This window comes from Salvelinus sp. IW2-2015, unplaced genomic scaffold (genome assembly GCF_002910315.2).
Source record: "Salvelinus sp. IW2-2015 unplaced genomic scaffold, ASM291031v2 Un_scaffold1124, whole genome shotgun sequence".
In the NCBI taxonomy this organism is placed as follows: domain Eukaryota; kingdom Metazoa; phylum Chordata; class Actinopteri; order Salmoniformes; family Salmonidae; genus Salvelinus; species Salvelinus sp. IW2-2015.
The window spans coordinates 106,103-117,888 of NW_019942739.1; the positions used below are offsets into that span (position 1 = coordinate 106,103).

Consider the following 11,786-nt stretch of genomic DNA (forward strand, 5'->3'; position numbering starts at 1 on the left):
CTCCCCCGTCTCTCACTCCAGGGCGTATGACAACATATCATGAGTAACGGTGACAGCTCCTCATGCTGGTAACTGTCTAGAACGGATCATCCGGTCGGATGGCTTCTTTTCAAACGTTGGGCAGTGAGCCATTTCTTAACTTATCAGCCGGGGTTCGGTGGGCCTTAACAACTGTCGCGCATGAGCAGAATACTGAATACTAAATGACAGTGGCACAAGTGGGCATCAGCCTGGATCCCATAGACACTGAAAACTACCTCATCTGAAAACTACCTCATCTGAAAACTACCTCATCTGAAAACTACCTCATCTGAAAACTACCTCACCTGAAAACTACCTCACCTGACAGCTTTAAAGATCTGGGGTTCGCCATGGTTATGGTCTATCTAAGTAAATGTTTTCAGAAAAGGCCAGACATTGAACTGTAGTGACTTGAATGTGAAGGGTTTCTAAGTAAGGCCAGACCATTGAAAACTGTAGTGGAACTTGATTTAAATGTTGTCAGGATAAGTTGCCAGGGGCCACAGTTCACTGTTAGTGACTGGTGATGTTTAAACTCGGATTTCAGAAGGTAGGCCATTTAGACCATTGAATCTGTAGTGACTTGAATGTAAATTTGTTTTTTCAGATAAGGCCAGACAGATTGAATCTAGAGTGACTTGATGTAATGTTTTCAGATAGGCCAGACATTGAACTGTAGTGACTTGATGTAAATGTTTTCAATAAGGCCAGACATTGAACTGTAGTGACTTGATGTAAATGTTTTCAGATAAGGCCAGACATTGACTCGTAGGACTTGATGTAAATGTATTTTCAGATAAGGCCGAGACGATTGACATGTAGTGACTTGATGTAAATGTTTCAGATAAGGCCAGACATTGAACTGTAGTGACTTGATGTAAATGTTTTCAGATAAGGCCAGACGTTGAACTGTAGTGACTTGATGTAAATGTTTTCAATGAAGACAGCGCAGACGTTGAACTGTAAGTGACTTGATGTAATATGTTTTCAGATAAGGCCAGACGTTGAACTGTAGTGACTTGATGTAAATGTTTTCAGAATAAGGCCAGACGTTGAACTGTAGTGACTTGATGTAAATGTTTCAGTACCAGGCAGATTGACTGTAGTGACTTGATGTAAATGTTTTCAGATAAGGCCGAGCAGATTGAACTGTAGTGACTGTATGTAAATGCTTTTCAGAAAAGGCCAGAAAATTGAACTGCACGTTGATATACAGCAAACAGGCCCTTCTTTCTGTTCCAGTATTTTTCCCCAATAGCTGACTCGTATCTTGGCGTTTCCTTCAAAATGTAATGTTATTTCATGATGGTCTAGTGTTATTTCATGATGGACATCAATATGTAGCCACTCCACATGTGTATAAATAACTTTCCTCCTCCTTTCCCATTTTAGTGGATATTTTGAAGCAAATCGACATTCCATCAGTGTTTGTTAGTGAAGAGACTGCCAACTCCCTGAAAGAAGACTACACATACGACAAAGGGTGAGTCGGGGAGCTAAATCTAATTTCCATGTCTATCAACATCAAGGCTAATTCAAGCCTCGGACATTACAGGCACCTTAACTGGCATGGGCTCTCTAACAACGATGTCCACATAAATCTGCCAGTGTCATGTTGTTAAATAATATATTCCTTTATTCAATGAATTCAGTGGAAAGACAACAAAACGGATTGTCCATCTTTATGACGTAATAATGTAACACGATGTGTTGACTTGCCGGCGTCATAAAGCAGATAATCTGCCTCACGGCGTGTCATCACTTTCCCAGCGCTCTGCACGAGATCGGTGGATAATCTGGGAATTTTAAAATGTCTCGAGTTCCTCAAAAATAGCCGACTATATAGGCAGACTGCCATGTTGTCACTAATGGACCTCTTTCTCCTCCTTGATATCAATCCTACATTCGGGTTAGTATCTCTGTTAACCAGGTATACTATAAATGTACATGAGTGGGCCAATCCTCAGTCTGTTTGTCTGGAAATATTGCGTTGTTCTCGAGCAACGTTAACTGAATTAGCCTACTATGTATGTTTTTATTTATTTTATTTATTTTATTTTATTTATTTATTTAACCTTTATTTAACCAGGTAGGCAAATTGAGAACACGTTCTCATTTACAATTGCGACCTGGCCAAGATAAAGCAAAGCAGTTCGACACATACAACAACACATAGTTACACATGGAGTAAAACAAACATATAGTCAATAATACAGTGAAAGAAAAATAAGTCTATATACAATGTGAGCAAGTGAGGTGAGATAAGGGAGGTGAAGGCAAACAAATATATGTATAAATAAATAAAAATATAAAAAGGCCATGGAGGCACTATGTAAATGTTACTACTACTATGTATGTGGGCAACAACGACGACAGTGAGAAAAGTAAATGTGTCTTATAGCCTCATAACTCATTATTTCAGTGTGAAATCACATTAGACAGATGGACGGAGTTGTTGGGGGGGGGTTTTTCAGTGTAAAATGTAAATGAGTCGCCTCAAGATGGCGGGCTGTGTCGAAACGCTCCAATCATAACGACTCCTTTTTTAGGTCACTATGGATGCTTTCCAGATAGCGTCCTATTCTTTTATATAGTGCACTTTTATAAGGAAGTGTACTTTATAGGTTAAAGGGGGAGCCCTTTGGGATGCAGATTATTATTTGGAGTGTGTTATTGTCAATTCTTACCACTCTTGAATATCTCTCCATAATGGTGYTGTTGTTGATCCCCAGGGGTCATGTGGTCCTCATGCCAGACTTCAGCCTGCCTCTGGAATACTACCTGATTCCCTTCCTCATCACCGTGGGAATCTGCCTCATCCTCATCGTTGTTTTCATGGTAGGCAAATACACTTGAGAGTTCATTCATTTAATGTGATTGAGTCAATGGTGGCATGGCAGATCTGTCCCAGTAGTAGGGAGTTTTCTAGGATGTTCTGGTCTGAGGGCACTAGGAATAGGCCTGGTGACGATATCATCAAGCTAGGACAAATAACAGAGCGCGTGCTCATTCGATTCTTTTTTCTAGATAACTCAAACATTATTACTAGAAGAAGAACCAGTTACCCAAGTCATCCCATTTCCTACAGAATTGACACAATAATGTTGATTAATGTAATTCTGTTAAATGTCCATACAAATATTTCTTTAGTATTGGTTGTGGAATTTTTCAACTGCAGAAAATTCTTATAATTTGAAAAATAACTGTCAATCAAATGGTGCCGTTAGACTTTTGGCAAGAGGGTGCGTGGTTCGATGTACAAGGGCGTTGTGAGGTTCAGAAAAACTCTTGTGGAGTATCCATCAGGATATTCGGTGAGATTAAGGGGCTTAAAACTCCCTAACTGACTTTTCCCTCCTCGCTCAGATCACCAAGTTTGTCCAGGACAGACACAGGGCTCGGAGAAGCCGTTTGCGCAAGGACCAACTGAAGAAACTACCCATTCACAAGTACAAGAAAGGTATGGAGGGATATAGCTATCAACATGGTAATCTGGACAGTTTTGTGTTAAGCATTGATGGCAMTCCCCTCATGTTGTGTAATGCCCTGATCTTTTTACATCTGTGAATTGTAGTAATGTCTGTTAGGGATGTGTGTTACCTCTTATGTTTTTCTCACTTTGTGTTAATGTAAAACTGCTTCAACACAGGTTCAGGTCGCCACTGCTGAGGGAGCACCTGTGTACATGGGGATTTGACATGGGAGAACAAAGAGTCTTAAAATAGTTTTGTGTTTGTTTGCCTGCCTTTTGTATGCGTCAACAACACAAAGATTGAAATCTGGCTTTATGATCGGAAAGCACACTTACCCTTGTATGAGGGCATTAATCTATCGACCTTTGTCCTCAACGAACAGTTGACCGTAAACGCAGATCTAGCAGGTCATCCTAGATGAGAACCACAAACTGATCTTAGATCTCAACCGGAGAGGGCCACGCTACGCCTTGTGTCATGTGACTGGGCCACGATGACGGTGACGTTAAGAACGACTTATGAAATAATGAGATTAGCCAGGCCGTCATTGGAAATAAGAATTGGTTCTTAAGTGACCTTTCTGGTCAAATAAAGGTTAAAAAATAAATATAAAAAATACAGCTTGATTTTCCAAAAAGCCAACCCCACAGATTAAGGCTCCTTACTCTTGAGACTAAATACAGGGCTGAAGGTGAGTAATGCCACTATCTCAATATATAAATACATCTTCTGTTTACCTTGACGGAGGTATTATAAACTCCTGAATTGAAACTCCTGGACTTGAGAGGTTTTCCTCCATTTTGCGCTTGTCTCTTCTCAGTGCAGGAGGAATTTATAGTCCATGCTTTTGCATTGCTAATATGGTTTGTCCAAGATATTCTGCGAATGTCAGTCCTGAGTAGCATGTTGGCTGCATTCAGTCCTCTTTTCACACTGGGAAGGAGTTTAGATGCCCCTGCCGGATTTGTGGTGGGAAGCCATTAGAAATCTGCTGTGCAGGGAACACTGAGGAGATTTTGTCTGAGTCTGGCTGGCGCATACTAAGTAGCCCCCTCGCAGAGCTTATAATGGGGGTATGGCAAGACTCCTCCCTCTGGCTGGCAGTAGCATGTGCTCTGAGGATAGGCAAACGGGCAACACACAGAAACTGTGTGTGTGTGTGTGGCTGTGCGACAGCCCTTGTCTGACTGACAGTTTCCGCGGGCGTTCCAGAGAGTTCAGACGTCCCAGGGAATGGATCCATCAGTTAGCTGGGCTTCTGCTCGCTCTGCCAGTGTTGTGGCGATACAAAGCGGGGACACCAAACCTCTACCTAATCACCCTTTTAAGCCCTGAACTCCGGATCCCTGCAATCATCGCACAGAATGGGTCTCTGGGGACTCCGGAAGGCCTATACCTCACCGTTTTTATAGAGCGTTTAAGTATTGGCAGGTAAGGGGATAGAATTGAGTGTTATCAACGACAGAGATTAGACTGTTTTGTACTTAAAACTATGATCTGAGGGTTTTCTCGCTGCTGATTGGCCTGTTAGAACTGAAGGGGAGTATTCCAATATTGTTAGTTGTTCCTAATAGGCCGGAGTGGGTTTGCCAGCTTGGCGCCATTTCAACATGGAAGCTGAGTAGCTGGATAACTAGTCTAGCAGAGCGCTGTTCCGGGATGGAATGGCATCCCAGATTCACACTCGTCCGTGGCCAAACCAAACCTTCTCTCTACATGGGGAGGCTGATGAATCACGGAGCCTTTTAAAATCGCTCGTCTGACTCGTTCTGTGCTCATTGTTTACACGGACGGGCTGCTCTTTATACCTTTTTATACACAACTCAGCGCTCCCATTCTCCAGCCTGGGGTATTTTTAGCCATCCCTAACACCACTCTGCGACAGCATGGTTCTTCTGTCTTGGCTGGCTTTCTGGCTTCTGCTACGATGTGGTAATGATGCCTAATGGTGCCCTCAGCTACCCGTCTCCTCACCCTCAGCTAAACCTTGATGCCTGCTGAGTCTGGTCTCTAGGGATTTGTTATAGCAGGCGGTATGATACTGTGATGCCGTCTGTCTGTTTTGAATGGTTTTGTGGGCCTGGTCCTCATTGGCTGTGTGTGGACAACTGAAAGAGAAGGCCTGTCACTAAGGGCTGTGGATTGGAACCAGTCTGTGCACACTGCGAAATGAAAATGTTAATTGAAGATGGGAACCACGCGCCGCAATGATTTAATCGCATCATCTCCCACAAGTGCCTACAAGTCAGACAATTCAAATCAACTTCTCTCTGCACTAGCCTCTACGTCCTGTGCTGATAACACATCTAACCTACAGCCAGTGTTAACAATGCTAATCTAATCGTATCACCACAGATAAAAGGGGAAACCCAGATAGTTCATAGGGGGGGTATAAATCCGAAGCATCCGTTTTTAGAACTTCCAGTCACCACCAAATATGGTGATGAGAGGAAGTCCAGTGGCGGGAAGATGGAGCTAGATGAAACTGGGCCGACCCTTTTTAACACATTTTCTCATCGAAGAAATATTCTGTTTCCAAAACTAATATCTGTCACGAACAGAGTGTATATACGTTTTCTAGACGACCCTTTGCCAAAGCTTCTAAAAACTGCATTGTTTAGGGCGAATAGAGTTATTGCGCACACGCACTTCAGAGTAGGCGTTCCTTAACGGAAATATGCAGATACATGTTAAAAACACACCAATAAGGATCTCGCTCGTTCGTGCTTGGCCTCTACCCACCTCCTTACTTGTTCTACCCACTGTGTTCATATGCTCCCTTTGGAAACGACGCAGATGGAACTATCTTCCGTTAGTTACCAGTATCTTTGATATCACACTGGAGTGTTAGCACGCTAGGTCTTTTTTAGTTGTTTTCCCTGTCAATCCAGGGGCTGTTTGGGGCTGCGAGACTCAGATCCCAGAGAAGCACAGTGTGCACTGATGCAATTATACCTCCAGTGGTGTGAATAAAGCGAGTATTAATTCCCTTAACTGAGCGATGCAGGCTTCTACGGGCAGCGGGATGACATGTGGGCGAGATGCTAGCTGATTAGTCGGCCTAGCGTCTGTCTCTTATACACATCTAGATGTGTATAAGAGACAGGTGTGTGTGTGTGTGTGTGTGTGTGTGAGAGAGAGAAGGGCGTGGGATGATGTCAGACTTGCATGTCTGGAGATGAGACTCACAGGCAGAACACACTGTACATAGAGCACAATGGGAGGGGCTCTGAATAGACCGGTACCTGTGTCAATGCCATGTACAATAGCAGCGTAATTACCACACAATACTAGTCTGAGGAGTATTATGTAAAGCATACAATAATACTAGGCTAGTAAACATGATGTAATACTAACATTAGCTAATTCTGGAGCATAGGGCCTATGTAACAGTTTAACTTTAAACCGTCCCCTCGCCCCGACACGGGCGCGAACCAGGGACCTTCTGCACACATCAACAACTGACACCCACGAAGCGTCGTTACCCATCGCTCCACAAAAGCCGCGGCCCTTGCAGAGCAAGGGGCAACACTACTTCTAGGTTTCAGAGCGAGTGACGTAACTGATTGAAACGCTACTAGCGCGCACCACCGCTAACTAGCTAGCCATTTCACATCCGTTACACCTAGTACCACTGTGCTGTGCCGATTTTGTACCTTGTGTTGACGATAACTGTTTGCTAGCCTTGTTGTTAGCTCTTGATTAGCTTTTGAATTAGCTTTGATGCCATCCCTAGTTTTAGTTCCTGTGGTCTTCCTAGGAGGCTAATGCAGTTTTATAGCTCCTCGAGTATTGACTTTGGTGTAGCCTTATTGCTAGCCCGTGCATCATCCATATAAGCTTACCGTGTTGACTGTGTGCTTTTTGACTCTCTTTCCGGCTCTGGTTAAGGCGGAGGGTGTGTGTCTGGTGTCGCCACCAGATGAGGAGCAGACACAACAACCTCCATACCAGAGGAAGCCAGGGAGATTCATTTCCCCTCGCTCTAGTTCACTCTTCTAAAACCACTCAACCCAAGATGGTACCTCATTGCTCCATGTCTGAGAGGGACCGGGCTCTCCCTCTGACCCCTGCCCTCTGCGTCTCTCCCCCGGGCTCTCTGACTGATGAGTCACTGTGTGTGCTCCTCCCCTCCCCTGTTCCAGCCCTGGGCTGAATATATACACTCTGAGGCTTTGTGAACAGTGAGGCAAGAAGATGGCGATACAGCCCTTCTATCTGTAGGTAGTTGTGCAGATCTGTGCCCGTCACACAAAAGTCACAAGTGTACACACACAAACACATTGTTGTCTCCTCGCTCKGATTAGTTCAGTAGGGGAGTATGATTCTTCCTAAGACTGAGGAATGCTGGCTGGTTGACTGGCTGGAGCAAAATGGAGGACTTGCATTGACATTCTGGCTCTTTTTAAACTACTGGCCCACAAAACCCCTTAGGGGCCTCTTCAACGCGATGTCAGTTGAGGGTAGTGTTGAAAAGAGCCTGTCGCAATCAGCGATAATAACGTGTTAATCAAACCGTATACAGAGTCTGATTAACATTATTGGCTAAACAGAGACTCTTCCAAATGGTTGAAGGTTTAATGCTTCTATAATTCGTTTTTTTTTTTTTTTTTACGCTGCTGTGTTAAAAAACATTATTGAATCCTTCGTTCCCACATATGTTGTTGACGTGTGATGTATCTCATGTAAATAGTGATATCATCACTACTAACAGTACTCAGTACATTGAGTGTAAAGTTCCAGGAAATGTGAGTAATATAATCACATCAGCTCCTCTGATCAGCCGGAGGAGTTTCATCCCTTTTGTGAGAAGGGATGACCAGAAAGTGAATTTTGCTCAACCAGATAATTCTGCCGCCATGCTTCTCTCTGACCTCTCTGACCGACACAAACTTGAACTGCTTGATAGGGACAGTGGCCTTGAAAAATATACTGATATCGGACCAATCAGATAAGGCCCTCGTAGTAATGTAGAAATCATCAAATGAAGACTGTAAAATGAACTTGAATTGAGGCRAGTTTGGACTCCCGAGTGGCGCAAGGCACTGCATCTCWGTGCTAGAGRYGTCACTACCAGACCCTTGTTTTGAGTCCAGGCTGTATCACAACCGGCCGTGATTGGGAGTCCCATAGGGCGGCGTACAATTGGCCCACCGTCATTCTGCCTACCCCCTGGCCCACTGCCCGGGGTACGCCGTCATTGTAAATAAGAATTTTGTTCTTAACTGATTTTCCTAGTTAAATAAAGGTAAAAAAAATAAATAATAATAATAAAAGCTGAATGGAGTACTTGACCATAAGGCACACGTGTTGTTTACTTTGCTATATCAGGTTGTTAAACTGGGCTGTTACGCTGCGGAGCAGGTCTTAGATGTCACTGTGTTTGTGCCTTTTGTGTTATTCACTATGTCTTACTGAATACAACTAATAATACTAAGCAGTGCACCACTGAGTTTGTGGTGTTTGAAAGTATTTTTCTGCTTAGTGCTAAACTTCACTCAGAATAGCCCAGTGACACAGTTCAGCATTTCCTGAGTGTGCTAGACCCATGGCTTTTATAAAACGCTCCCTTTCTCTCACCCCTCTGTCCAGCACTGGGTTACAGAGAGCGAGGGAGAGAGAAGGAAGAGAGACTTGGGGAATTATAAAAAGAGAGGAAGTGTGACAAACAGAGAGTTGGAGAAAGGCAACAGAGACAGTCTGAGAAGAAAAAGTGAACGAGACAGAGGCAGGGGGGGGGGGCAGAGGAAAGGCACAAAAAAAAGAGGGAGAGTGACGTTATTGAAGGGGGGAGTGGCCGTGACTCCTCATCCTTATACGGTCACATGCAGTCCTGGCACGGATACTGGGGAACAGCCAAAACATGCTCATTTAAAGCTCGCATAAACACCGGCCCCTCCACAGCACTGCACATCCTCCTCCCCACAAGCAAAGTGGCAGGGAAGAATGCTGTGGAATTTCGAACGGGAATTTCTGGGCTTTTAGAGGGGGCCCAGCGTTTTTTCTGACTTGACCCGAGCCAAGAAGTCCTCCGGAACGTCAGGACTGAAAAAGGAAATACGCCTAGGCCCTATTCAGCAGCCGCCTACCTGGCAGCCATTTTGGAAAGAGTGAGAACTTAGTACGAAACGAATGTAGAGGAATGACCGGTGTGGTGTGGGAATGTAGAGGAATGACCGGTGTGGTGTCAGAATATAGAGGAATGATTCAGTTGTCAGTAGTCTGACTCAGCTCGTCATTTAAATAAATGCAGGCAACACAATGTCTTTATAAGGAGGATGTTTCTGTATATTGTCCTGCCATTGATCTTTGTCTTTTTGACCCAGGCGACGTCTACGATGTGTGCGCCATCTGCCTCGAGCGGAGTGATGAGGATGGAGACAAGCTCCGGGTCCTCCCTGCTCCCACGGTGAGCCTGACCTGCCATGCCCCCAACACCCCCCCCAACAACCTACGGCCCTCTACCCCCCCAACACACCCCCCCAACAACTACTGCCTCTACCACAACAACCTACTGTCCTCTACCCCAACAACCTAGTGTCCTCTACCCCCAACAACCTAGTGTCCTCTACCCCAACAACCTAGTGTCCTCTACCCCCAACAACCTAGTGTCCTCTACCCCCAACAACCAGTGTCTCTACACCCAACAACCTACTGTCCTCTACCCCCAACAACCTACTGTCCTCTACCCCCAACAACCTACGTCCTCTAACCCCAACAACCTACGTCCTCTACCGCCCAACAACCTACTGTCCTCTACCCCCAACAACCTACTGTCCTCTACCCCAACAACCTACTGTCCTCTACCCCCAACAACCTACTGTCCTCTACCCCCAAACAACCTACTGTCCTCTACCCCCAACAAACCTACTGCCCTCTACCCCCAACAACCTACTGCCCTCTACCCCCAACACCCTACTGTCCTCTACCCCCAACACCCTACTGTCCTCTACCCCCAACAGACACACCCACTAGGTCATGTGAACGTGATATCTCAGTGGGAACGTGCTGGTCCTGGAACCATGCCGGCTTCTGCATCATCCCAGAAAATCATCCATTTGGTTCCGGCTCACTTTTCTGCTTCTAATAGGAGGCTGGTCTAAGCTCTAAACCACACTAGGCTCCTGGATATCGGGGGCTGCTCAGCTTTAGGGAACGTCTTGAATAGAATTCAATGTCACGTCCGTATTTTGAGTTTTGTGAACTTGAATTAATTCATGACTTATTGGGAGGAAATTAACAGATTTACATTTGAACTCAGGATTACCTTGTGATTTCCAACCCTAGTGATCTGTATCCAGGACAAAACACCTACATGATGCTGCCTATGATTGTAATGACCTGGGTCGTTTCTCCTCTCCCTCCCTGTAGCTTACCACAGCAAATGTGTGGACCCCTGGCTAACCAAGACCAAGAAGACATGTCCCGTGTGCAAGCAGAAGGTGGTCCCCTCTGCAGGTGACTCCGACTCCGACTCGGAGGGCGACAGCGGAGCCGAGGAGAACGAGGTGTCTGAGAGCACCCCACTGCTGCGTTCCCTGGCCTCCACCAGCGGCCACTCCTTCGGCACCATGTCAGGRGCCTCGCGCTCCGAGCCTGATCAGGAGTCCTCAGAGTACGAAGACACCAGCGACGACAGTGAGGAGGACGTCACCGTGGAGACTGAGACGGTGGTGGTCCAGCTGCAGGAGCCTCGTCCCGATGACCATGACGCGCCTGATTGGTTGGCCTGAGTTGACGGACAGGTCACCGGTTCCCCCGCCTCTCCCTCCCCACTCACCCTACAGGCTTGCAGCAGCAGAGACTCATGCTGGATGTGCAACCGAGACTGTGTGTTTAATTTTGAAGTCCCCGTTTAATAAAAATTTATTTTATCTCTAAGTTTAGAATGCAAATCACCATAATAATCAGTTTGTTGTATGTTTAACCTGATTTACTGAGCAGTGTCATCGTGTGTTTTGGGCTAACCAACAACATTGATTTCACAGGAACATTGCAGTAGACTGCACTGTATTGGTACTGTGGTTAAGTCTGTATGGGGTGGTAGAACACCGCAGACATCCTCTTGACTGCGGTTATACTCGTCACTGTGAGAAAGGGCTCGACACCAACTACAAAGGAATGCGTTGTGTGTGTGTGTGTGTATAATGTATAGATCACCATCCGTAACATCTTAAAACATTATTTTGGTAGCCTGCATATCTGTATGCCTCTGTATCAGAAGGTGAGGAGTTCTAATATTGTATATATTCTTACTGTTTGTATAGAAATATATATACATTTATAAATTGA

The 11,786-nt window shown here is 45.1% G+C and overlaps 1 protein-coding gene across 1 annotated transcript in view; it reads left to right on the plus strand.

Moving 5' to 3' along the window:
* The window catches only part of LOC112069807 (E3 ubiquitin-protein ligase RNF13-like), a 91,622-nt gene extending 79,836 nt beyond the window's left edge, over positions 1–11,786 (plus strand). The window contains 6 exon segments of the mRNA XM_024137179.2: positions 1,414–1,504; positions 2,754–2,859; positions 3,388–3,481; positions 9,821–9,886; positions 9,889–9,903; positions 10,866–11,786. Of these exon segments, the coding sequence (XP_023992947.1) occupies positions 1,414–1,504; positions 2,754–2,859; positions 3,388–3,481; positions 9,821–9,886; positions 9,889–9,903; positions 10,866–11,227 (734 nt within the window). The 3' untranslated portion in view covers positions 11,228–11,786.